A 26,242-nucleotide genomic window follows, 5' to 3' on the forward strand; every position below is an offset into this window, starting at 1 on the left:
CTATGTATGCCTATGTCTTAGAGCTCATTCCATGTGTTTCCTTCCAGAAATTTCTAAATTTCAATCAAGTCTTTTTTTTTTTTGACAAGATTTTTCTGTAGCTTTGGACAGCTTTGGACCCTGTCCTGGAACTAGCTCTTGTAAACCAGGCTGGCCTCGAATTCAGAGATCCACCGGCCTCTGCCTCCCATGTGCTGGAATTAAAGGCGTGTGCCACCACTTCCCGGCTAAATTTCAACTCTTAATTAAGACCTTTGATTCATTTTCAGTTTGTTTGTTTCTTTTTTCAGTATGAGATGCAGAAATCTCATTTCACTAGTTTCTACATGTGAATATCTGGTTTTATTCTTTCCTTTTTTAAAAATATAGTTCACAGTATTCTAGTCTCCTTCTGAGGATTTCTAGAGTCATTATTTCCATTTTGGACTGAGGTAGAAGTGTATGTGGGGATACATATTTTGGGAAGGAAACTGTGCAATGGAAGATCACAGAAAATAAAGGCCAGTTAATAATGACAGACGGGATCAGGTCCGAGCCAGCAACTTCTGCAGGACCAGGACCAAGCCAGAAACCTCCATGGGAGCAGGCCTAACCCAGCAAACTCCGTGAGCAGACCTGAACCAGGGACAGCCACAGGAGCAGGCCCAACCTCCATTGGAGCAGGACCAAGCCAGCAACCTCTACCATATACTAAGAAACAAAGCAAACCTCAGTAGACACACACAGAGACACAAAAAATTGATATAACCCCCTGTATCTTATTGGATCACAATGGCTTAAAATTAGAATTCAACACCAACACAAATTTCAGAAAACCCACAGACACATGGAAATTCAACAATACTCCCCTGAATCACCAATGGGTCAAAGAAGAAATAAATAAACAAATTAAAGACTTCCTAAAATTCAATGAAAATGACCACATGACATACCCAAATTTATGGAACACAATGAAAGCACTGTTAAGAGGAAAGTTCATATCACTTAATGCCTATATAAACAAGCTGGAAAAAAAATCCCACACTGATGAGTTAACAGAACACATGAAAACTCTAAAACGAAAAGAAGCAAACTCACCCAGGAAGACTAGCCGGCAGGAAATAAACAAATTGAGAGCTGAAATCAACAAAAGAGAAACAAAGAAATAGTACAAAGAATCAACTAGACAAAGAGTTGATTCTTTGAGAAAATCAACAAACTAGACAAAGCTTTATCTAAACTAAACCAAAAGCCAGAGAGAGAATATCCAAATGAACAAAATAAGAAACTCAAAGGGGGACATAACAACATAAATGGAGGAAATCCAGAGAATCATTAGGTCATACTTTGAAAACCTGTACCCCACAAAATTGGAAAATTTAAAGGAAATGGACATTTTTCTGTATAAATATCATGTACTAAAATTAAATCAAGGCCAGATGAGTAAATTAAACAGACATAATGTTATTCTTTGCTGTCACTTTAAGAGCTAACCACGCCCACTTCCAGCCACTTCTGACCTCGTTGCCATCTTGGCTCTCTCTTTCCTGTCCATCTCTTGCCGTGTGTACACATGTTTTCCCTCTCTCTCTATGTTTGTCTATGTCTCCCTTTCTTTAAGTAATAAATGTTTAGTTTTATGTATAGCCTTATGTTCATTTACTCTGCCATCCACTGCATCCAGCTGCCTGACTCTGCCGCTCGCCCGGGGACCCTGACTCCCCCAGCTGCATGGCGCTGCCACCCTGGAGATCTTGCAGGGACCCACAGCCACTAGCAGCTGCTCCGCGAGCCGCCCAGGACATCCCATCAGCATAATATTTTTAAAAAGAACAATACATATAAACTAAAGAAAGCAGCTAAGGAAACAGTCATCAAACGTCTACCAACCATAAAAACCCCAGGAACAAATGGTTTTAGCGCAGAATTCTACATGATTTTCAAAGAAGAACTGATACCAATACTCCTCAAATTGTTCCACACAATAGAAAGAGGAGGAACATTGACAAACTTTTTTTTTTTTTTTTTTTTTTTTTTTTTTTTTTTTTTTTTTTTACGAAACTACAATTACCATGATACCCAAACCACACAAAGACATTACTAAGACAGTGAATTGCAGACCAATCTCCCTCATGGACACTGATGCAAAAAATACTCAATAAAATACTGGAAACCAAATCCAAGAACACATCAGAAAAAGCATCCACATAACCAAGTTGGCTTCATCCCAGAGCTTGCAGGGATGGTTTAACATATGAAAATCTGTCCATGCACTCTACCATATAAGCAAACTGGAAAAAAAAAAAACCCACATTATCATCCCATTAGTTGCTGAAAAACCTTTGACAAAATCCAACACCCCTTCATGATAAAGGTCTCGGAGAGAGCAGGGATACAAGGGATATGCCTCTGAAACCTTTGTTTTGCTTGATAAAAATAATTCTTTACTGGGGAATGTGTATCTCGGTATGGTTTTGCTTTGCATCTTCTGGGTGCTCAGTGATCCTGTGTGTTTCTCATGCATCTGCAGGTCGCATATATAAATGACTGGGAGTTGTCCAGCTTTGCAGAGTCCTGCAGGCCATCTGGGAGCACAGACAATGCCTCGGGTTGGAGGCATCTTGTTATGTTCTGGCTCAACAACCAGGATTCAGGCAGAGCCAAAGCAGGGAGGGGCTGATGGTGAAGCTTAAGCAATGCCAGGAAGGTAAGGAGTAGTGTTGCCCTTTGCCCGTCTCCAGCTGCACATCTGTGTCTCCTTGGACACAGCACACCAGGGTGAGATCAGGGAGCTGCGGAACCAGGTGCTAGCCTGGGCCTGCCTTTTGCTTAGCCTTGTTTCCTGAATCAGTCTGAGAGGAGGCTAGGTTTCTTTTGCCCTGCCCCTGGATCTCTGACTCCTTCCCCCAGCACTCCCTGCCCAGGAATGTCTGCAACTTGAGACTCTGTAAGCCTATAGTCCAATAGGAGAGCAGAACCGAGTCCCACCTCCTCTGGCCTAGCCTAGGAAGGTTCAGAAAACTTAAACTACCAAGACCCAGGCTGCTCTGGAGACCACCCAGCACCATGCCTGCTACACTGGGTTACTGGGACATCCGTGGGGTGAGTGCAAGAGCTACTTCTGGGTGGGACACAGACTTGGGGTGGGAAGCAGCTAGGGCTGACTTCTAGGAGATCGAGGGGGCTCAGAACTTGCTAGGAAGCTTTGCATATCAGGGGAAACACAGGAGAGCTTGTGCTTATGAGGCCTGTGTGTGAGCTTGTGGGGAGACTGAAGGTGTATGGGGGAGGCTCACCAAGGTGGCTAAAGAAGATTGTCAGAGTTCCCCTGTCTGTGACCTGTCATATGTCACCTTTCCAGCTGGCTCACGCCATCCGCCTGCTCTTGGAGTACACAGACACAAGCTATGAGGAGAAGAGATACACCATGGGAGACGGTGATTATATGCTGGTGCTCACATCGGGGCTCCCCTGCTCATTGGTGTCCAGCAACACTATTCTGACTCCCTGTGGCTCAGCTCTACAGGGTTTCTCAAGTTGGATTTAAGGCCTGTCCCTTCTAGAAACCTCCTTGAATTTGGTGTTTCAGTGGAGGGCTGGGTTACCCTCTACAGCAATTGGATGACGTTCTCCTCTAGGGCTTGTTTAAGCGTTTTGTAAATCTCAGTGTTTTTGTAAACCCACAGTCCTTACAAGCATCCTATACCCTTGGGGTGTGCAAAAGTGGGTCAGACTGCAGATCTCCTTCTTGCGGTGGTGTGGGTGGGTGGGTGGTCTCATGTCTGACTCCTTGGAATGGTCCCAAGAGAAGGACTCTGGGTCACTGGGGTGCTTCCTTTTCATATATTGTCACTGCAGCTCCCGACTTTGACCGAAGCCAGTGGCTGAATGAGAAGTTCAAGCTGGGCCTGGACTTTCCCAATGTAGGTGCAGGGAAGGGAGGTTTGGGGAAGGTGTGGCATCCTCACCTCTTTTCCTTGCCTGGCTGAGGGGGTTTGGGGTCAGAGCTTCAGCTCTCCTGCTCCCATTCCTGGTGGCTGCGCAGTGTGTCTGTGATGGGCTGTGTCCCCGCTCTTCCACTCAGTGTGCACTGTGTTCATTGGTGGCTTCCTGTGCCAGGCACCCTGAGTGCCAGGCTCCTATCTCAGGGAAGTGATGATAAGACCCCGTATCCCATCTGACTGCCCCTGCTTGTCTTTACAGCTGCCCTACTTATTTGATGGATCCCATAAGATCACCCAGAGCAATGCCATCCTGCGCTACCTTGCCCGCAAGCACAACCTGTGTGAGTGGGGCTGGTTGAAGGGAGGGGACAGAAGCCATCCTCTTGGCTTGCCTGGGGCGGGATGCTGAGGGTGACTCTGTGCTGCGTGTGCTGCAGGTGGGGAGACAGAAGAGGAGAGGATTCGGATGGACATTTTGGAGAACCAGGCTATGGATACCCGCATACAGTTGGCTATGGTTTGCTACAGCCCAGACTTTGTGAGTTCCACCGTGTCTGAGTCAGAACTCACCCTGTACTTTTGCGCTGGAATCCACTCTGGTCCAGTTAGCACCCAGAGCCTCTCAGTGCAACTCACTGTCTGGTGTTTGAAACTGCCGACAGAGGAACCCCACCACTGCCAAGTGAAAACCCCCCTTAAGATCCAGACCAGCCCCTGACAGTACAGACAGAGCTCAGACTGCTCCAGTTTCAGCTACTGGTTCTGTCAGGAGCCTTGTCCTGCAGTTACCTTAAAGCGTTGCTACTTCTACAGCACAGACCCTCACAGTATGAGACTAGGAAACGGGCTGGTAGGGACCACTCTTCCTGAATGGCCTCCCTGAGCTGTGTTCTTGATACCCGCAGAGATAAACAGGTCTTCCCAGTAGACAACTCAGTAGGCCAAAGGCCTTTGATCCTTTTCCTGCTTCCTTTTGTCCTCTCAAATACATCTCATCTCTTTGGAAACGGTACCAAAGTATTCCCTCAACCCACACCCGAGCAGGTGTGACTTGTTTGTTTCTGCCTCCTGTGAGTTCCAAACCAAGTGCCCACAGCTGTCTTGGGTCTGATGCACAGTGGTTCTGACAAGGGTGGTAGAGATGAGGGTGGGGGGTGGAGTGGGGGCAGAGTTTTGTGTCCTGTTTGGCTGTTACCTAGCAGCAGGACTCTAATCATCCGGATGCTGTAAGTAAATGCCTGGACATCAACCCAGACTGAATCTCATGAAAGTCACGGCTCCTCTGCCTGCCGGGGACTGCACAGCCCTGGGAGGCCCGTCACGGCCAGGGAGCTTGTCTCTGGGGTGGTGACAGTTGTTTTCTGTTTCAGGAGAAACAGAAGCCAGAGTACTTAAAGGGTCTCCCTGAGAAGATGAAGCTCTACTCTGAGTTCCTGGGCAAGCGACTTTGGTTTGCAGGGGACAAGGTAAAGGGAAGAAGTGGGGAAGGAGGAGTTGCTGTTCTTCCCAGGCATCAAATTACAGCACACTCACCCTTGGCTTCCTGCAGATTACCTATGTGGATTTCCTTGTTTATGATATCCTGGACCAGCACCGTATATTTGAGCCCAAATGTCTGGATGCCTTCCCAAACCTGAAGGACTTCATGGCCCGCTTTGAGGTGATGCTCTGATCCTTCATCCCATTGGATGTCCTGTTTTCCTGCTCCCTTTCCAGGATGCCTTTTGTCTTGGTTAGGGTTTCTATTGCACTGTGACCATGGCAACTCTAATAAGGAAATCATTTCATTTGGTGGTGACTTATACTTTTAGAGGTTTAGTCCATTCTCATCATGGCGGGGGTCGTAGTGGTTGGGAGTATGGCGGCCTTCAGACAGACATAGTGTTGGAGAAGTCGCTGAGATCTCTACATCTTGATCTGACACACTGCCTCCCACAACACCACCCCTACTTCAAAACGCCACATCTCCCAATAGTGCCACTCCCTTTCGGGGCCTTTTTTCCCCCCAAACCACTACTTTCCGATCCCTGGCCTGCAAAGGCTAGTAGCCATATCATAATGCAAAAATGCATTCAGTCCAACTTGAAAAGCCCCCATAGTCTATCACAGTCTCAAACTTATTTAAAAGTCTAAAGTTCAAAGTCTCTTCTGAGATTCATACAATCTCTTAACTACAGCCCCCAGGAAAATCAAAACCAGAAAGCAAATCACACTTCCAGTGTATAATAAAGCAAGAGTGTTTGTGTAATCAGAGGGTGACAAGGGATTTCCTGCTTAGGGAGCGAGCCACGAGAGCTGGAATGGAAGGTGCAGGGAAGATGCAGAGGTCCTCCTGTTCAGACAGGGTTACAGACCGCTGTCTTTCCAGCCCTGTGAGCTGGAGGGAAGCACTTGGCCTCTGTGTGTGTCGGCCTCCCTGCTGTTGAAGGCAGAGCAGCCGCTGTTCTGCAGGATTTTGTGGAGCTCCCTCTATTCCTACCCCACAATTGCAGATGGAAGCACAGCTGACAGCGGTGTTCTGTGCTCCGTTTCTCCTTCATGGCTGGAAGTCAAAGCTTTCCCTTACCAGCGCTAGGCACCTGGGCAGCTCGTGCTATGTTTGGGTTTTTAGAGTAAAACCTGTGCACCCAGTGGGGCCACAGATTCTGAATTTCTGCCTTCTCCTCCCCTATAGGGCCTGAAGAAGATATCTGACTACATGAAAAGCAGCCGTTTCCTCTCCAAACCAATCTTTGCAAAGATGGCCTTTTGGAACCCATAGGACAACAAAGCCCAGAACTGGGGACCTGCTGGCTCTGGCTGCGTGTTCCTGCCAAGTGTTGTTTTCTTCTTCCTTCTCCCGATTCCTCCATTTTTTCTTACAAGCCTGTCCTTCAGTCAAGCCTCTGAATCCTTCTACTTCCCATTTCTTCATCGGTCTCCTGCTCCTATTTCTTTGCCCTACCCTGCATCCAGCCCTTCCTCCTTGCTGCTTGGAGGAATGTTACCAGACCCTAGAATCCCCAGTAAGGCCTGAGAGATCAGATCTTCCTGTGTGCTGGCCCTGGTCCTCAGAGTGAGCAACTGAGCCCTGTCTCATCCCCAGTAAAGTCTGAATGACATTTGTTCTGTGTCTTGTTTTGCTGGCTGTGACTCTCATAATCAACTGTGTTGGCATTTTGGGTGGTCTCTGCTTTGTTGCCTTTAGGAGGGCCTGGAGAAAGAAATATAGGGACTCTGGGAAATTTAAAGTCCTTGAAGTTCCATTTCCCCTTGTTCCCCAATCTGGTACTCCCGTGGAAGAAACCTTCGTTTCCAGTTCACTCCTCGGAGTGCAGTGCCTCAGTCGTCCATGCATAGCTTGTGTCTGCTTCAGAGAGACTCTGCTGATGGGAGGGGCTGAGCAGGCCAGCCCTGGCTCATTAGCTTCTGATGTGCTCATCAGTTCTTCTAAGCTGAACACACAAACCTCGTTTGTGTTCTCAACATTCCTGTCCATAAGCATCCCCTACTGCCTGCAACTGTTGTAGGAGTCTTTCCCTCAACCCAAGCCGAAGGGAACTGAAGAATTACTCTTTTTCTCCCTCTCCATCTCTTTTTCATTGTTTTTTTCAAGATGTATTTATTTGTATTTTATGTGTATGAACACCACATGGGTACCCGGTGCCTGCAGATGCCGGAAGAGGCCTTCGGACTCCTGGAGCTGGACTTACAGATGTGCACGTGGTCGCTGGGGCAGAACCGCTCAATGAGCAGTGTACTCTTAACCTCTGACCCATGTCTCCAGCCTCTGGCTGTCCAGGGTTGTGGTCCAGGATCTCATGTCACCCACACTGACTGGGTTCTCACTCACTGTGTGGCTGAGATGCCTCATAATTCTCCATTTTCTACCTCCTAAATACTGGGATTACAGGTGTGTACCACAATGCCAACTTTTGATTGTTCATCTTTGATATGCATGGCCAGGCTTGGCACATGGTTGATGAATGGAAAATTTGGAATTTGAATCAATTATCTCCAGAGAAGTTGGCCTGGCCATGCAACCAGCGGAAGGGCTTAGAGCTCTGGACAGAAACACCTTACCCAGAGGCATCACAGCAGCATGGCCCTGCAATGGTGCTGGAGTCCCCGTCAGAGCTCTCTCGGCTCAGCAGGCTCATTAAGAGGCTGCAGCGGCCCGTGGAAGAGCTCGGCTGGGGAGGGGCCAGACTAAGGTGCTGGGCCCCAGTGCCACAGCAGACGGTCAGAAAGCTGTGGGCAATCTGCATCAAGTCACCCATGAAGGACTTGGGCACATTGCAGGAGCACGTCCTGAGCAGGTTCCTATGCCAGTGGCTGCATCATAGGTCCTGGTCTTTGTCAGGCAGTACCCATGACCTCCCTGTACCAGGTAGCACCTCTGGATGAGAGCCCTGGGGGGGTGGTGCCTTCATACACACTGCCTGCTGCAGTTAAGAGACCAGTAAGCACAGGATTGCAGGAAGAAAGGAGGAATCAAAAGATAAAGGTCGTAAGATAAAAGTTGATAGAAGTGAAATGTTTGTGAGGCTGCTGGCCAATATTACTTGAGTCAGCATTTGTTAAATTATAACTAAAAGACAAAGAAGATAAACCAGAAAGGACGGAATGAGGTCAGGAGTGGCTCTGATAATGTTAAGTAGAGAGAGTAAAATTACTACACTGCACTAAAGTGTTCACGGACCTAGAACAGAGGTGGGCAAACGCTCCGCAAGGGGGGCCAGTATGTAGGCCCTGCAGGCCATATTCTCTCCATGGTAACACATGGAAGTCTGAGTTATGGAGTCCTTGCAGACCAAGAGAAGTCCAAATCATGATGAAGACATGGCTAACAAAGAGAATTGCAAATGAAAGCAGTTTTTTGAATATTAAGATCAAAATTAGGAAATTAAAGCCTCAGGTATAAGTACTGTCAGGCATGGCCTTGAAACTCAGCAAAAAAAAAAAAAAAGTCAATGACTTTGGGCAGTGGAGGCACAGGCCTTTAATTCCAGTGCTTGGGAGGTGGAGAGTTTGAGGCCAACCTGGTCTATAAAGTGAGTTCCGGAGCTGTTACACAGAGAAACTCTGTTTTAAAAAAACAAAACAAAACAAACAAACAAACAAAAAACCCCAATGATTTGACATGACCAGAGTCCATCTGAAGTCCTAACACTTTGGAATATTTGTAGCATTCAGTGTCTACGGGTCATGCAGGAAAGACTGGCAGTCCTTGGATTCCCCCTGAGTCGGGCTGCAACCACATGCTGTTCTTACCCTGCCATGGCTCCTGCTCCTCGCTCCTATGTGCTAGTGGAGAAGGACTCAGCTGAAACAGACCCCAGTCTGCAAAAACCAGTTAATTTTCCGTATGCCAGTTCTGTGGGAAACATCCAGAAGGCCGAACGGCCCAGCTCCATAACATTACTCAGTTATTAAACTCTTTCGGACTATAGCCTGGCTACCTCACAGGATGGCGGCCACCCGTATAAGCTTAGCTGGGGTGAAGTGCTGAGGGTGTGTCACTGTGTAGCTTGTATATGGGCGAAAGAACAGATACATTTGGGCATTGGAAAATCAACTACAGCCAACTGCACTCAGGTGGCCAGAACCTGCTACCCAGCCTTTCTGAATCACCATGATCCTGACCTGGGGTGAACCAGGTTGGATCAGGGCCAGGACTCTTGGGTCCCTATGAACCCAGACCTGTTTCCCTTTTGATCTCATGTAGGTACTTGCAATCCAGGTCATTCCCCATGTTGGTGCCACTGTCCTTCCAAACCCCAACTGTATCAAGTGAACACTCTTATCAGGGCCCACCCACCTCAAGACAGTGTCTGTTCTTCCCGAGTGGACCTTCAGTTCCCAGAGCGCTAAGTCTGTCCTGAACCCTCTCTACCTCTGACCTTGGCCTGTGCCAAGGGCTCTCTTGTTGAGTGGGTTCACACTCTCTGAATTTCCAAATTGGACCGGATCAGTCATTGAAAACAAGAATTCTAGAATGGACGTCACGGAATCCTGGATTATAAAGATTATGTAAGCATTTCTGAATCCTGTGAGAATGTTTCCTGGTTTAGTAGAGTCAGCAAATTATCCTAAGAAGCAGTTCTGCCTTGCAGTCTAGTATGCGGGTGCAATGCCTGTCTCAGGGTGGAGAGGAACACTGTTGATCTCCTTCCATCTTTTAAGCCTCAGTTACTCCTCAGTTTTATAGAAATCTCCCCAGATACTTATTCCACCCTTCTGAAATCTTACTCGGTAAGGCTCTTGACCTTTTTTGTAAATTGATTTTTATTGAGCTCTACATTTTTATCTGCTTTCTTCCCTGCCTCTGCCCTCCCCTTCAACCCTCCTCCAAGGTTCCCATGCTGTCATATCTGTCTTTCTCTACCTCCCATGTAGATTATATCCATGTGTGTCTCTCTTAGGGTCCTCACTGTTGTCTAGGTTTTCTGGGATTGTGATTTGTAGGCTGATTTTCTTTGCTTTATGTTTAAAAACCACTTATGAGTGAGTGCATACGATAATTGTCTTTTGGAGTCTGGGTTACCTCACACAAAAGGATGTTTTCTAGCTCCATCCATTTTGCCTGAAAATTTCAAGATGTTGTTATTTTTTTCTGCTGTGTAGTGCTCCATTGTGTAAATGTAACATTTACATTTTCCTTATCCATTCTTCAGTCGAGGGGCATTTAAGTTGTTTCCAGGTTCTGGTTATGATGAACAATGCTGCTATGAACATAGTTGAGCACATGTCCTTATGGCACGGTTGAGCATCCTTTGGATGTATACCTAAAAGGTATTACTGGGTCTTGAGGAAGGTTGTTTCCTAATTTTCTGAGAAATTGCCACACTGATATCCACAGGGGTTGTACCAGTTTGCACTCCCATCAGCGATGCAGAAGTGTTCCCTTTTCCCCACAACCCCTCCAGAATAAGTTGTCATCAGTGTTCTTGATCTTGGCCATTCTTACAGGTGTAAGATGGAATCTCAGAGTTGTTTTGATTTGCATCTCTCTGATGACTAAGGATGTTGAGCATTTCCTTAAGTGTCTTTCAGTCATTATAGATTCCTCTGTTGAGAGTTTTCTGTTTAGGTCTGTACCCCATTTTTTTTATTGGATTCTTTTGATGACCGATTTCTTGAGTTCTTTGTATATTTTGGAGACCAGACCTCTGTCTGATGTGGGGTTGGTGAAGATTTTTTTTTTCCCATTCTGTAGTCTGTCGTTTGTCTTGTTGACCATGTCCTTTGCTTTACAGAAGCTTTTCAGTTTCAGGAAGTGCCATTTATTAATTGTTTCTCTCAGTGTCTGTGCTACTGGTCATCTATTTAGAAAGTGGTCTCCTGTAAGGCTCTTGATCTTTGAGGAGCAATTTTAGTTCCTTGCTTTTTAAGTCTGTCCCTGGCTGGATGCAGTCATGTGTTCACAGCCTCGTGAGTTCAACCCTCAGGAGAGAGTTTGTATCAGTGGGAACACACTCAGGAGCCATAGGTTGTTGATATTGTTCCTGCTCTTTTCCTGTCTTCAGATTTAAAAATTAAACCAAATGATTTTTTAATGTATGTTTATGTGTTTCTTTGCATGCGTGCGTACATACATGAGGACGGGTTGTCCTCATCCTCAGTGGCCAGATCTCCTGGAGCTGGAGTTACAGGTGCTTGAAAGCCATCCCATGTGAGCAATGGGAACCAAACTCTGGTCCTCTGCAAGAGCAGAGGGTGACTTAACTGCTGAGCCCTCTTTTCAGCCATGTTCTTGTTGAGACTACGTATCATAGCGTATTCCACATGATCTGATTGAAAGAGGCCAGAGAAAAGCCCCAAGTCACATCAGAATGACAGCAGACTCTTCAGCTGAAACTTTGAAAAGCAGGAGGTCTGGCAGACACATGACAGGTTCTGGAACACAGCAAATGAGTGTTGGCGTTACAGATGCACCGCCAGGGCAGGCTGTCAGAGCTGTATTCCTGACGGATTTCCCATCACTTCTGTAGGCATGAGCTTCATTAGGAGTCCAATCAATGCTAATACATTATCTTGTAGCCTCTCCTGTAACCCAAGCCCAGTTTCAGGAAGATGGTTGCCCATCTAGCCAACTTGGGGACGCCACAGCCCCGAAAGGACATCCTCTCTGCTGGGGAGCTTGTGAATGAGAATGACAGCTGTGTTTCAGCCTCAGGAGAAACAGAGACCAGAGTACCTGAAGGCTCTCACAGAAAATTGAAGATGTTACAGATCCTGGGGATTGGCCATGGTGTCCCAGGCACAAGGCAAAAGGACGGGAGCTGCTTCTGCTGCCATGCCTTCCCTGAAAAGATGCATGAACCAAAATAATCTTCAAGTCTTCCGCAATGTGATTCAGTGGACAAAGGCACTTGCTGGCAACCTGATGACCTGAGGCCAATCCCCAGGACTCCTGCAAGTCTTTTCTGACTGCCATGACACACCAGGCATGTCCTCCTCCTACAAATAAACAGACAAAGTAATGCAACATGTTTTCAAAACCCTCTCCTCTCATGCATTCTCTGTATCAGGTGTTTTTGTCACAATGATTAGGGAATTGACTAATACATGTTCTTGGACACAGATGGTCTTCAGAGAGCCCTATCCAGTCAGAGTTCCACTGGGAATCACTGGCCTCCCACACTGTGGTTGGTGCTGGGTCTGAGCACTACCCAGGTGTCCTTTCTCACGGAATCCATCTTGAACATTCTGTGGAGTAGTAGTTTTTTTTTCTCTCTCTCATCCTGTTAGAGTGTGAATTTGAATTGTCGTTCAAGGGCTCATATACTGAATAAAGGCATGGCCCTCGATGTAATAGTGTTCAGGGTGGGGCCTTCGGGAATTGATTGTAATATGAATCTAGGACCCATCAATGAAGTCATATAGTTGTGGAATTACTATAAGACTATTGAGAGGAAAACCCAAGGGGGGCCCTAACAGAAGGGAGTAGGTATGAAGGGTGGGTAGGCCTGAGAGGTATATTACAACCTTCCCCTCTCGTTGCTTTTTGGTACAATCTGGTGAGTAGCTTTTCTCCAGCACCTACTCTTTGCCGTAAATGTTGTTCCCCATCAGGAAGCCAAAAGCTTATGGACTGAAACCTCTGAGACCATGAAGTAGAATAAATATTAATTCACTAAGGCTGATTTTTTTTTGCTACTTTGTCTCTGTTAGAAGTATAACAGACACGTGCTAACATGGACATTCTCTTGTACAGTGATTCTCTGGACAATCTCTGTTGAGATGTCCTCATCCAGGCAGGCGGTGGTGGTGCACACCTTTCATCCCAACACTCTGGAGGTAAAGGCAAGCGTATCTCTATGAGTTCGAGGCCAGTCTGATTTACAAAACTAGTTGTAAGACAGCTAGGGCTGTTACACAGAGAAACCCTGACTCGAAAGAAAAAAAAATATGTCTTCATAATGGGACTGAGGTAAGTAGAGAAAGAGAGAGAGAGAGAGAGACAGAGAGACAGAGAGACAGGGAGATCACAGACTCTGATGTACATCTAGTACCTACTGGGTGCTGGGAGCCTAGCCTGGTTCTCACTCACAGACAACCATGGGTCACTAAGAATCTACTTTCAGATACCCACACAATCTACTTTAGTAGCGATTTTGGAGGTGTTAGGAAAACAAGTATTTCAGCCTGGAGTCTGTTTTCCTGCCGTACGCACTTCAAGTTACATACTTTCTCAGCTTGTTCTCACCTGTGCTGGTTCTGATCCAGGCCTTGGGGATCGTGCAGGAGCTGGCATGGCTGTGGTGAGAGAAAGAGGAGCGAGGCGGGAGTGGCAGGTGAGGGTTGCTTCTGGATTTTTGAGGACAGGTGGTGTGGGATTTCCCTCTCCATGCTGTGAATGTGTTTTATTACCATTGGTTAATAAAGAATTTTTTTGGCCTATGGCAGGGCAGAATATAGTCAGGATGGAAAAGATAGAGAGAGAGTAGACAGAGTCAAGGAGATGCCCTGTAGCTGCCGAAGCACACAGATGCCAGAACCTTACTGGTAAACTATGAGTCTTGTGGTAATACACAGAATAATAGAAGTGGGTTAATTTAAGATGTAAGAGTTAGTTCATAAGAAGCTTATGCTATTGGCCAAACAGTTTTTCAATTAATTTAGTTTCTGTGTGATTATTTTGGGTCTGGGCAGTCAGGAAATGAACAAGCAACCTCCACCTCCAAATTGATGCACTAACATGGACAACTACATCCACATAAAACCTGAGAGAGCTTGGGAAGTAATTCTAGATATAAAAGAACAGAGTTAAGCTTGGCTTTTTGGCAGGAGTATTTTCTTGGGTGGGCTCCAATTGAAAAAGAAAAAAAAAAAGCAGAAGCATGATTTTTTTTAGAGAAGGCTTCCTGACTCAGCGGTAGCAAAAAAAGCTGCGGGTTTGTGTTAGGTGCAAAAACAGCTCTGGCTTCTTCAGGAGGCCAAGCCCTTAAATGGGGTCTGTGAGCAGTGTGTTACAAATTGTTTAGTGGTGACACAGACCCACTGCAACCATGGAGCTGGGGCAATGTGCATGGTTCTCAGAGGCAGAGAACACTTCTCCTCCATGTTGGGCTGGGCGTAGCCAACAGGGAGGGTCACAGAGTTAGTCCTAGTCGAAGTGCTCCTGGACAGAAAAGGATCACAGATCAGCAACAGGAGAGATTCAGACATAAAAGACCCCTAAAGGAGACACAGTGCATTCAAAAACTGTATGTAGGTTTGGGAGAGAGAGAAAAAGAATATAAACAGTTATTTTTTAAAAAAGTAAATGGTTTTAAAAATAAAACAAAGACTTTAAAGAGACAGAGTACAGACAATCATAGATTAAAAGATTAAAGAAAAATAAGCCACGTAAAGATGGAATATACACAGAGAGTCTGGATTATGTATACTATTGTGTTTTCTTTAACCTTTTTGATTTTGAATGAGCTAAGTACAGAGAGACATTTCACTGTACAAGTTGCTAAGCTAAACCAACACATGTATTTTAAAGGTATCTTGACTTCAAAATTTGAGTCTAAGGATATGTTGCTTTGGAAAAGAGGTTCTGCTTTTGTTTCCACAGAGGATGAGAACCTGTGGATTCCTTCCAGATTAATGTGGTTTGATGGATCAAGACTACCTGAAAGGTCACTGTGAACACCCCAAAATACTTTGTCCAACAAAAATCAGGAAGCAGTTTGGAGAAAACTATGCCCAAATTCCCCAAATGATTGTTTATAAATTCTTGTTTACATTTAAAGGGGGATATGCTATAGAGATGAATACTTTACATTGGTATGGATCTTGGTTTATTGATAAAAATTTAAGGTCACTTTTTAATATGCATATTTTGGCTCTTTATTATGGTATTGTGTTTGTGCAGCTCATTAAAAATGTAATGTATAATTAAGAAATATAAGTTAATAGATAGCAATCCATAATTGTCAAATTTGTAGTCATGTTAGTTAGGTTTTCACGATGTACAAAGATATATTTCAGATGGATAGGTATATTTCAGACCCTTCAGAGACTTACAGAATATGCCATTTAAAATGTTTTAAGAACTTAGGACTTTTTATGACAATGAGACACATCTACTCCTGGCAGCACCAATCTACTTCAAGAGGGTGATGGGCTTCAAAGAGACTCCTTATGGAATTGGTTAGCCGTTTGGGCAAGAAACTGTTCTTGCCTGGACTGCTTGATGGTATGCTGTATGAACTGAACATTCAGGACCCACAGAGAAATGACTGCTGAACTTGCCTAAAGGTGAGACGGTCCTTTAGGGTTCCTGCTTCATGAAAGAGTCTGTAGACATTCTGCAGGACACAGATGAAAGTGACTGACAAACTGCCAATATATGTGGAACTATCTTTGAAATTTTCTGTTCCATGATACTATGGGCCTGTAGGCTAAAGATGGATGCCCCAATGTTACAGAAGAACTTTGGGTGGCTATTCAGGTGACAGGATGTCTCTGTCAATTCTAGAGTTTTGGAAGTTGCTTACAATGCAATTCCTGTTAACTTGGGTAATTTTATCCTTCTGGAGTCTTTGATGGAGTTGAAGAATAGATAGTTATAGTTTTCCTTAGTTATGATGAAAGATAAAGTAGATATAAATATTATAACTGTAATTTTTGCTTGATACCTGTCTTGTTATATATTATTTTACTATGTTAAAGTTAAAACTTCATTTGTATTTAGACAGAAAAGGGGAAGTGATGTGGGATTCCCCTCTGCATGCTATGAATGTGTTTTATTATCATTGGTTTTAAAGAAGCTTCTTTGGCTTATAGCAGGACAGAATATAGCCAGGCTGAAAAAAATATATAGAGAGAGTAGGCAGAGTCAAGGAGACTCCATGGAGCTGCCTAAGAAGACAGATGCCAGAAAATTACAAGTAAACCACGAGCCTTGTGGTAATTCACAGAATAATAGAAATGGGTTAATTTAAGATGTAAGAGTTAGTTCATAAGAAGCTATTGGCCAAGCAGTATTTCAATTAATATAGTTTCTGTGTGATTATTTCAGGTATGGGTGGCCAGGAGACGAACAAGCAGCCTCCGCCTACAGGTATAAAGTCATGGATAGCTTTGAACTTTTGAAAGTATATGACCCTTTCTGTCCTTTAGAAGGTCAGTGGCATGTGTGGGTGTTGTCCAACCTGGTCCCTTATCAGGCCTAGAGATGAGGTCAGTTTTGGCACTGTGAGAATGACGTAACCCACCAAGGGGAGGAATTTGGACTTTTTCTGCTCTCAGGGGCTTGATTACAACCTTAACGAGGCTTTCTTTCTGGACCCTTTTCCCAGTGTTTTATTTCATCCTGAATTTAGTGGGTCTTTGAGTAAGACCTCTTCCATTCTGCACTGAGCTATCAGACTCCTTTGTCCTGCTGGGAATTTAGTTTGTGTGCAAACCTAGGCTAAGAGCCTAGCTGGGAAGCAGGACCATGTCTATGAACATAGAGAGGGGTGGAGTCCCCTGCAGCAGGGCGGGAGGCATGGGTTCAGGAACCTCACAGAAGCCAACCACAAGACCAGTCTGACCTAGGGCCTGCCCTAGTGACTAGCTATATGAAGAGGAGGTTGCTTAAGCATTTTCAATCTCAGGTTCCCTCTGAACAAGTATCATGGTTGAACAAATTGGTCAGGATTGCTGAGTGTATGTCCAAGTCTGTGTTGTGATACTTGGAGTGTACAAAGCACCATGCACAGGGTCCAATCTCCCTTTTGCAGCTCAGCTGTTTGGTCCATATGCTGTTCTCTTCCCTCATCCCCCATCTTTGTCTGTGTCATATATGCCATGTATGAGCACGGAAGCAATTATGGCCAAGGCACCGTATTCTTTCTCTGTGATGCTTGGGTGGGAATTCAGACTCCAAAGGAACAGTCATTTACAGGCATCATCACTGTACTGCCTTCCAGGTGTACACTTATGCCAGACCTGAGCGCAGTTCATGACAATTGGTGGAACTTCCTAGCTTTGGGAGGTTTTGAAATTCCATCCAACTAGTTCCTGAAAGCCAAATATCTTCCGATCCACTAATTACTGTGCATTATCAATTCATTTGGGTCTTAATATTTCAATTCACTCTTTGTGGTATTTGCATAAGACCTGGTTCATTATGGCATAATGTGTATATGTGGAAAAAATGGATTCCTAGTTTTAAAATCATTTATACAGATTTGCAAGTCTCTGTTCTTTCTCTCAACTCTTATGAGCTTAAAATTTCCATCTCCTCCCATTTGAAACAGGGCCTCATGTCTCAGGGCCTTAAACTCATTCCATAGCTCACTTTGGACTATTGGTCTTCCAGTCTCCCTTCTGAGAGCTGAGATTAGGTGAGCTCACATACGCTTGGTGTAGGGGGTGTTGGAATGGATCCCAGGGTTCTGTGTGTGCAAGGCCACGCTCTCCCAAGTGAGCCACGTTGCTAGGGCCTCTGGAATTTCCTGAGTTTATCAAGTCAGAGGCTGTCAGAAAGTTTCCATGAGGCAGAGACCACTTCATTTGTTTCTTGGTACTCAATTCCCCTGTAGTCTTTAAAAATTCTGAAGCTAGTGTATGTAGAATTCTGTGAGTTTGCGTTGACAATGTTAGCATGCCACCTATTAGGGCTCGAAGGAATTATGGGCTTCATTTCAGATGTCACTCTACAGGTTACAAGGCAAATTCTCTCCAATATATTTAGCTTTTTCATGCACAGTGTCCTTTAAGTCACCTGAACTGGCTGAGCTGTGAACTTGTGACTGAGCTCAGAGACAACCAGAGGACCAGTGGTCAACACCAGGATTAAACTCTGCAGCACAGTACTGGCTTCAGACATGTTTCCATGTCCCTCATCTCCACTGCTCCCTGTGGCCCCTCAGAGCCCTCTCTCATCCAATGGGTCACGTGATGATCTTAACTTAGGACCCTGCACTGAGGGCTTCCTGTCCCAGCCCCGTCCTTCTTCCACAGAGCTGTTCTGTCCTCTGAAGGGCTCTAGGGCTCTGACCTCCCTTCCATTTCCTCTGAGCTCTTGTCCTGGCCAGCAAGGGTTTCTTCTCCTATCATCCACCCACCTCTCCAGCCACCTTAGTGTATGGAAATATGCTGACGCGCCTCACACTTGCGAAATACTTCCCTGCAATTCCCACTGAACTTGTGGTCTTTGGTAGCTAAGTTACAGTCCACATGAAGGACCTTCTTACCCATGGGGCCTCTGTGGTAGAGACTCAATTTTAATAATGGAGGAATAATGCTTAATAAAGGAGGAAGCAAGCTGGATGTGCACAATGGCACAATTTCTGCTCCATGTAAAATTGTTTTAATGCTCATTGAATGTTTTTAATGGCTTTTAAAGTAATCATTTTAGTCGACCTCAGCACTTAAAACTCATTTTTCTTCCAGATAAATCCAAAAAGTTAAATTTTCTAAGCTCAATGCGCACAATAACATTTAAAATAGCAAATCATTAAAGATCTAATCCATAGGAGCTCAGGAAGCAGGCAGTCACGTGCGTGTGTGAATAGTACTGTCTTTCTCTGGACAGTCTTGACACTGGGCATTGTCCTTACAGCCTCAGGTTATTTTCTGAGCCTGGGTATCGCAGGAACCTGAAGTGGGCAGCTGGACATGTTCTAATGTTAAAGCAGCATTTGCCACAGGCACTGCCAGCTCCAGGGACGTGGTCTCTGAGCCTGCATCCTCACTGAGACCCGCAAAGCCTGTGACTCCTCTAATTTCACAGACTGAAGCCAGCCTCTGCCTGTCCCCTGTGCCTTCACTGCACACCCACCCTCCCGAGGGCAAACCTTTGTGGATGTGTTGGCTTCAGATCCTGGACCTAGTAAAGGGTGACTTAATCCCAAAATGCACTTTGTGCAGAGCAATGGCCTTGTCCTTTGACTTGCAAACCCATTTTAATCTCCACTTCCGTCATTTGTTTTTCATTGTTTCTGATAAGTTTCTGTAAACAAGATGATGTCACCCTCTGGTCCACTAAAAGCAAGCCTCTTGATTTTGAAAGAGTCTCTCGCCTTCAAGGGAGAAAGCAGACAGGTGGAACCCTGCTGTTGGTCGGACATTGCCCTTATGAAGGTTACCCCAGGACCCTTACTTACCCCAGGGTAACTTGAAAGGCCATTTGAGCTACCCTGTCCTATCCAGACACTCATGTGTCAGGAGCCTGGGCAAGGTCCAGAATCTGGGATCCGCACAGATGAGGGTCTAGCTTTGAACTTCTAGTGTCCTGTGCAGAGTGTTCCAGGCTCCTGAGTGGACAGCATTCTGTTGTCCCTTGAAAGCAAGTTTCTTGGAACACATGCTCTCCCACTCCATCACCCCCACCCGTGAGCTCTTTGCTCCCTTGCACTGTGATAATCGCCCGGAAATTGTCAGCCAGCGACCCTGCAGCATGATGGGATTATCTCAGAGTTCTTGTGCCGTCAGTGTCTGGTTCCTGGATTTACTCACAAATAAGACCAAAGATACTATTTTTTTATGGTCACTAACTTGCTGAGCATATGACTGAGTCCCCATTTTTCTTAAAGAAAATACTGAGACTAGCTGTTTTCTGATTGTCCCTGCCCTGGGGTCCTTCCTATGTTGTGGGCTGTCTTACGACTTTAGGTGGATCATAGAGCTGTGGTGGATGGAAAGTCTGGCCGCTGACAAACCCCCTGTTCTGGGCGCAGCAAACGGGGCGGGTGCTGGATTGAACTTTGAAGTTAGGGGCTACTCGCTTTATCTCTTATTGAGAGTTGAACCTTCCTGAATGACAGATTTCCACAGTCTAGGAGTGAAAGCCAAGTTCTTCAAGGAAAGAAAGCACTGTTAGCTTTTGGGGCACCAGGGGTCGGTGGCAGAGAAGGCACTAAAAGAGATTGGAGGACCTTCCCCTCCCCATCAGAATTCTGGGCCTGAGACAGCGTGGTCTCTTTCTCCTGCCTCTCCCAGGGTGGGGGTGTGGCCCTTTGGCTTCGGGTTCAGAGTCCCTGCGGAAGCTTAGAGTTAAAGGGTTAAAGGCTGGGCCTGAGTGGGGTTAGGGCATGGAGGGCGGGACCGTTTACAAGGCCCCTCCCACCTTTCCCTTAGTCCTTTAAAGTTCCCTGCTCAACGTTTCTGTAGCCAGTCTGAGAAGACCAGGGCCACAGCACCATGCCTATGACACTGGGTTACTGGAATGTCCGCGGAGTGAGAGCGGGATCCTCCTGAGGGGTGGGACTAGGACTTGGGCGGGAAGTTCAGAGACACCAGGGCTGTTTTCTTAGCAGAGGGATACTCCACTTGGCTCTCTGGAGCTCACAGACTGGCGAAGCTGCACATGCGAGGCTGTGCAGGTGTGAGTGTGTGTGTGTGTGTGTGTGTGTGTGTGTGTGTGTGTATACACACCGCGGGGTGCCTGTGTTTGCGGAGTGTGGGAGGACTCATTTGAGAAGATGGAGTCACACAGCAAGGTCCCCATTATTTCTCACCTCTGTCTCTGGTCTCTTCCAGCTGACACACCCCATCCGCCTGCTCCTGGAATACACAGACTCAAGCTATGAGGAGAAGAGATACGTCATGGGGGACGGTAATGACATCTTCCTGGACAGTCACCTGCTTTCTTCCCTCTTGCCCAGTGATGCTCAGCAGTCCATGCCTAGCCCCTTATTCCACAGGCCTGCAGCCCTCCTACATATAGTTGCAGCTACAGCCTGCTTTTTCCAGAAGCCTCTTGAGGGTGCAACTTGGTTTTTTAAACATTGGGAATGGCCTGGTGTGTTGAAACTCGCCTTTAGTTTCAGCACTAGGGAGGCAGAAGCAGGTGGATCTCTGTGTGGTCGAGGTCGGTCAGGCCTACAGAGTGAGTTCCAGGACAGGCAGAGTTACATAGTTGATAGACCTTGTCTCAAACAACAACAAGAAGGAGAACAAAGACACTGGGAATGAAGTTCCTGATCCACTGGGTTCACTGCTGGGGTTCTTTTGGGTCCAGGCTCCCTTATTACCAATTGTTTATACCTCTGTCCTCCGACTTGGATGGTGACTTAGTGTTGAGAGGTTACAGACCCCTCAGAGTCTCTTACTCCTGACTCCTTGGTGGGTAGTCCCAGAGGAAGAGTTAGATCCTGGGCTGACTTCTTGTTACATCCTCTTGTTTACAGCTCCCAACTTTGACAGAAGCCAGTGGCTGAGTGAGAAATTCAATCTGGGACTGGACATTCCCAATGTAGGTGCAGGGAAGGGGAGGTTTGGGGAAGCCGCGATGTCCCTGCCTCAGCTCCTTGGCTGCCTGAGGACATTTGGGTTCCGTGTGTCAGCTCTCCTGTTCCCATTCCAGGGTTCCACAGAGTTTCTGTGATGTTCTGTGTCCTGGCTCTTCCATTCAGCGTGCATTGTGCTCTCACGGAGGGTTTCCCATGGCAGACACACTGAGTGCCAGGCTCCATGTCTGTCCTCACCCAGGGAGGGGTTTAGGGTTCCCATATCCCATCTGACCATCCCTGGTTACTCCTTCAGCTGCCCTACTTAATTGACGGGTCCCACAAGATCACCCAGAGCAACGCCATCCTGCGCTACCTTGGCCGCAAGCACAACCTGTGTGAGTGGGGCTGGCTGCAGGGTGGGGCATGGGGGACAATCTCCTTGTCTTGGCTGGTGCGAGATGCTGAGGGTGAGTCTGTGCTGTGTGTGCTGCAGGTGGGGAGACAGAGCAGGAGAGGATTCGTGTGGACACTTTGGAGAACCAGGTCATGGACACCCGCATCCATCTCATGATAGTCTGCTGCAACCCTGACTTTGTGAGTTGCCCGTGGTGGAGCAGACAGGGTTGGCAGCAGGACTTAAAGGCTTGCATTCAGATCTGCAGCCTCCTCCTTCAGTGAACGAACTGTTACTGATTCTCCAAGCTCTCCTCTCTTACCAGCAGAATGACCCTCATAACCCAGCGAGATAGCACACCGACACTGTGAAACTATCACTACTAGAGTAACCTGTAAGATATGGTTGAGAGTCTATAGCGTGAACTTTCTGACCCTCGACATTTCCTGTGTCGTTAAAATCCCTGATATTTCTGTCGTTTGAGCACTTCCACGTGCCATCTAACCTAGTGTTCCCAGTAACAAGTCCTCTTAAAACACAGACTCAGAGGATAAAAATAAGGGCCTGGGAGGTGGCTCGGAGGGTCAAAGTCTTCGATGTGTAAGCCTGAGGACTTGATAATGGATCTCCAGTACCCACATTAAAATCAAATAGACCCTGACCGGGCAGTGGTGGCGCACGCCTTTAATCCCAGCACTCAGGAGGCAGAGGCCGGCAGATCTTTGTGAGTTCAAGGCCAGCCTGGTCTACAAGAGCTAGTTCCAGGACAGGCTCCAAAGCCGCAGAAGGAACCCTGTCTCGAAAAACCAAACCAAACCAAACCAAAACAAACCAAAACAAAACAAAAAAACCCACAAATAGACCTGAGCACGACAGCACGGTCTTATAATTATAGCACCTTGAGAAAGGAAACAGGAGGATTTCTGGGTTTGCTGGCCAATGAACACAGCCCGTCTGTGAGTTCCAGGTTCAGTGAATAACAGTCCTGTAGGCAGAGACCATTTGTTTGTCTTCTTCCCTACACTGTCCCCAAAGCATAATGTGGAGAGTGATTGAGACAGACACTGGAGAAGAACCTTTAGCTTCCACAGATGCACAAACACACACACACACACACACACACACACACACACACACACACACACCCCTCCTACAAACACATTGTGAAGACAGGGTGCACAAACTTGGAAGTGTGACATGTGCAATGGTTTCCCACTAGTCTTTCCAAGAGTCCTGTCTTTGGCATCAGTCATGGTCAGGACATCCTCCTAGGAGGCAGCTCAGGGCCAGTCCGAGGACCTTTGCTGTTCTTCTTGCCAATATTAGTGACTGCTCAAATCTGGTGCATGCTCTGCCAATGTATGATCTGCTCTCGTGCGCCCCCACAAATCCGAGTATAACCGTCTTCTCCTGGGATCTATAAATCCTTTGTTCCCGTGACTCCACTGGATCTCTCGGGCCAGAGCATCCACGATACTTAGGAAGTCCCGGATGTGACTCCCAGCACCTGGGTACCAGTGGGGACAGATTGAGGGACAGCGTAGCATTCCTGCCTATTATCCCATCACCTCTAACAAATGACCTCTGCTACTAATAAAATGGGAATGATACTCGTAAGCCTAGGTCTTCAAAGCCAGCAGCTTCTCTGCTGGGAGCCTGTGGCTAAGGGTGGTCACAGATATTCTCTGCCTCAGGAGAAGCAGAAGCCAGAGTTCTTGAAGGCCATCCCCGACAAGATGAAAATCTACTCTGAGTTCCTGGGCAAGCGGCCATGGTTTGCAGGGGACAAGGTAAAGAGAGGGAGGTGGAAAGAGGAACTGCTGTTCTTCCCAGATTGTCAGATGCCAGCCACTCACCCTCAGCTTCCTGCAGATCACCTATGTGGATTTCCTCGCCTATGATATTCTTGACCAGTACCGTTTATTTGAGCCCACATGCCTGGATGCCTTCCCCAACCTGAAGGACTTCTTGGCCCGCTTTGAGGTGATGCCCTTTCCTGCTTCCTTCGAGTGGCCTCCTTCCTCTCTTTCTCAATACTTTTTTTAACCCAAGACTAAAGGAAAGCAAGTAGGAGGGTTTTTTTGGGAGGGGGCTTTCTTTACAGACCTAGATGGGGCAAAATTTACCATTTCAAAATCCCCAAAGGTGTTGGTGGGGAGGACATACAAATGTCACAACCCCGGGACAGAATCAGTAGAGAATTGTAGAAACCCAGACTGTGAGATGAGTGTGATACTCCCCATAGCTGCTGATCCCGGTCTGGAGTGAGTGTACCAGACTTCAGTCTTGAGTCGTCTACAATGGGGAGTCTGAGGTCTTGATCCAAGGATTTTTCTCCCTGCAATCTGTTGACCTTGTTCATTTCCCACCAAGGAAGGATACACTTTCCCATTTAATTCTCATCAGCTTTGTGCTGGCCCAGGTTGGGTGCCCTAGGGAAATGTCCAACTGCTGGCACAGCTCTAGGGTGGGTGTGTGGAGAAACACAGCGCCCCTTAGCCCAGCCTGTGCCTAGTTGGCTGTGGATCTCTTTACACCCTCTGCAATTGCTCCAGCTTGGTCGGGATGACTTATATAGCACAACATACAGTCACATGAAGTAGTTCCTGTGTTGCGGGTACAGATGAGGGCAGCCAGGGTGCAGGGAGATTGTCCTTAGGAACCAGCTGAAGAATTGTCAGTTCTGCTCTCAGGAAATCATTTAGAATGACACGCAGCCTTTCTTTGCTGGTTGTTCTCTTGATGTCCCCTTTCATTCAGGATTTGTCAAGTCCCTGGGTTCCACCTGTCTTCCTGGTTCTTTTCTTCCTGTTGCATCCCTCCTGTGTGTGTAAATAGTGCAAGCTAGAAAGTGCTTTCCAGTGGAATGTCTGTTGGGGGAAGGGGGAGGTCGTGCGGGAGACTGGCAGCCACAGAGTCAGGCTAACTCTAGCCCTGTCTTGGGGAGCCCTGTCTTAGTGAGAAGGGCAAGTTGGTTAACCTCGCTGGACCTCTGATTGCTTGTCACGGTGTTTCCTGAGCCTGTATTGTAACCTTTAGTGGGTATAAAGCACCTTCATAGGGTCTAGTCTTTCTTGTACTATAGGAATTGAAGAGTTCTCTTGCCAGGTCTAGGAGTTAAACTGACTGTGCTGTGTGTGCTCCAGGGCTTGAGCTTTTGAGAAATGCTCTTCCTGCTGGGGCTGCTCAGCCCAGTGAGGCTGCAGATCCGAGCTCCTGCTGTGCTTTCTTCCCATTCTGCAGGGCCTGAAGAACATCTCTGCCTACATGAAGAGTAGCCGCTTCCTCCCAAGACCTGTGTTTACTAAGATGGCCCAGTGGGGTACCGATTAGATCCCTGCCAGCCCCTGCCATGCTGGCACACACAAGGAGGATCTGTCCATACTGGGATCCTCCAGGTCCTGGGACAGCTGGCCTTCTGCACCGTGCCTCGCTGTTCCCGTTTCTTTCTCCTCTCCACAAGGCTTTGTCAGCCCCTGCTTCCTAATCAGGCCTGTCCTAGTCAAGTCCCTGTGATGTCATTCTCTCTGCTTCCTTTCACCAAGGCCCCTTCTTCATTTGTGCCCCAATAAACCACACAGTTCTCGTCTGTGGTTTGATGTCTCCGCTTAACACAGTTCCCTAGAATTACCTTACAGATCACTACTGTTTCAGGTTCCCCAGTGGTGGGGCTCCTCCAGGTCTGTCTCATCTCCAATAAAGTCTGAAACACACTTGCTCTGTGTTGTGTCTTTTTCTTTTCTTTTTTCTTTTTTCTTTCTTTTTGGACTTGCCAAGTGTCACAGCTGCTTCCAAGAGTCTGAGCTCTGAGCCTGTAGTGCCCGCCTCTGAGGAGTCTAATGAGACTGGAGGAAATTTGAACCATCTTGCTTCTAATCCAAGACCCTCACAGCGGGGCCAAAGCGCTCTAGAGGATAGAGTATGTTTGTCTGGACTCTCATTCGCTGCAACGAGTACTGGGATTCTGAACTGTGAAAATGAGTGAATGGGGCTTAATGAATGATGATGTGGCAGGTGGGAGTGGCCAGGAGGGACTTTGGATGGTCTCCCTACCTCCACATCCGTGGCTGTGTCAATAGTAGGTTTTTTTCTTTTACTGGGTCTTTGATATCCTCTCTCCACGAGGCAGAGATCCCTTAATTGGTCTACTGGTACCCATTTCTCCTTTGTCTTTAAAAATCCAGAAGCTAGTGTAGCAAGAATTTTGTGAATTTGCGTTGACAATGTTAGAATGTCACCCATGTGGCTGGCTTCCCTAATTTCACAGACTGAAGCCAGCCTCTGCC

At 46.7% G+C, this 26,242-nt stretch overlaps 2 protein-coding genes across 2 annotated transcripts; both read left to right on the forward strand.

Moving 5' to 3' along the window:
• Positions 1-2,921: 2,921 nt before the first annotated feature.
• LOC148119383 (glutathione S-transferase Mu 2) lies at positions 2,922-7,024 on the forward strand. Its single transcript, XM_087897644.1, has 8 exons — positions 2,922-3,081; positions 3,341-3,416; positions 3,838-3,902; positions 4,183-4,264; positions 4,361-4,461; positions 5,294-5,389; positions 5,473-5,583; positions 6,598-7,024. The coding sequence occupies exons 1-8, from the start codon at positions 3,046-3,048 to the stop codon at positions 6,682-6,684; spliced, it is 654 nt and encodes a 217-aa protein (XP_087753770.1). The 5' UTR covers positions 2,922-3,045; the 3' UTR covers positions 6,685-7,024.
• A 13,386-nt stretch (positions 7,025-20,410) lies between these two features.
• On the forward strand, positions 20,411-25,669 carry LOC148119384 (glutathione S-transferase Mu 3). The gene is made up of 8 exons (XM_087897662.1): positions 20,411-20,567; positions 20,871-20,946; positions 21,521-21,585; positions 21,876-21,957; positions 22,056-22,156; positions 23,651-23,746; positions 23,829-23,939; positions 25,200-25,669. The coding sequence occupies exons 1-8, from the start codon at positions 20,532-20,534 to the stop codon at positions 25,287-25,289; spliced, it is 657 nt and encodes a 218-aa protein (XP_087753788.1). The 5' UTR covers positions 20,411-20,531; the 3' UTR covers positions 25,290-25,669.
• The last annotated feature ends 573 nt before the right edge of the window (positions 25,670-26,242 follow it).

The sequence above is a fragment of the Myodes glareolus genome, chromosome 17, assembly GCF_982192425.1.
Source record: "Myodes glareolus chromosome 17, mMyoGla1.1, whole genome shotgun sequence".
In the NCBI taxonomy this organism is placed as follows: Eukaryota; Metazoa; Chordata; class Mammalia; order Rodentia; family Cricetidae; genus Myodes; species Myodes glareolus.

Bases quoted from the DNA above. Each gene is read 5' to 3' on its own strand.
- LOC148119383 (XM_087897644.1), top strand. From the start codon at position 3,046: ATGCCTGCTACACTGGGTTACTGGGACATCCGTGGG. The intron at 3,903-4,182 runs GTAGGTGCAGGG...TTGTCTTTACAG, and splicing joins TGGGCCTGGACTTTCCCAAT to CTGCCCTACTTATTTGATGG. The intron at 4,462-5,293 runs GTGAGTTCCACC...TTTCTGTTTCAG, and splicing joins TTTGCTACAGCCCAGACTTT to GAGAAACAGAAGCCAGAGTA.
- LOC148119384 (XM_087897662.1), top strand. From the start codon at position 20,532: ATGCCTATGACACTGGGTTACTGGAATGTCCGCGGA. The intron at 20,568-20,870 runs GTGAGAGCGGGA...GGTCTCTTCCAG, and splicing joins GTTACTGGAATGTCCGCGGA to CTGACACACCCCATCCGCCT. The intron at 22,157-23,650 runs GTGAGTTGCCCG...TCTCTGCCTCAG, and splicing joins TCTGCTGCAACCCTGACTTT to GAGAAGCAGAAGCCAGAGTT.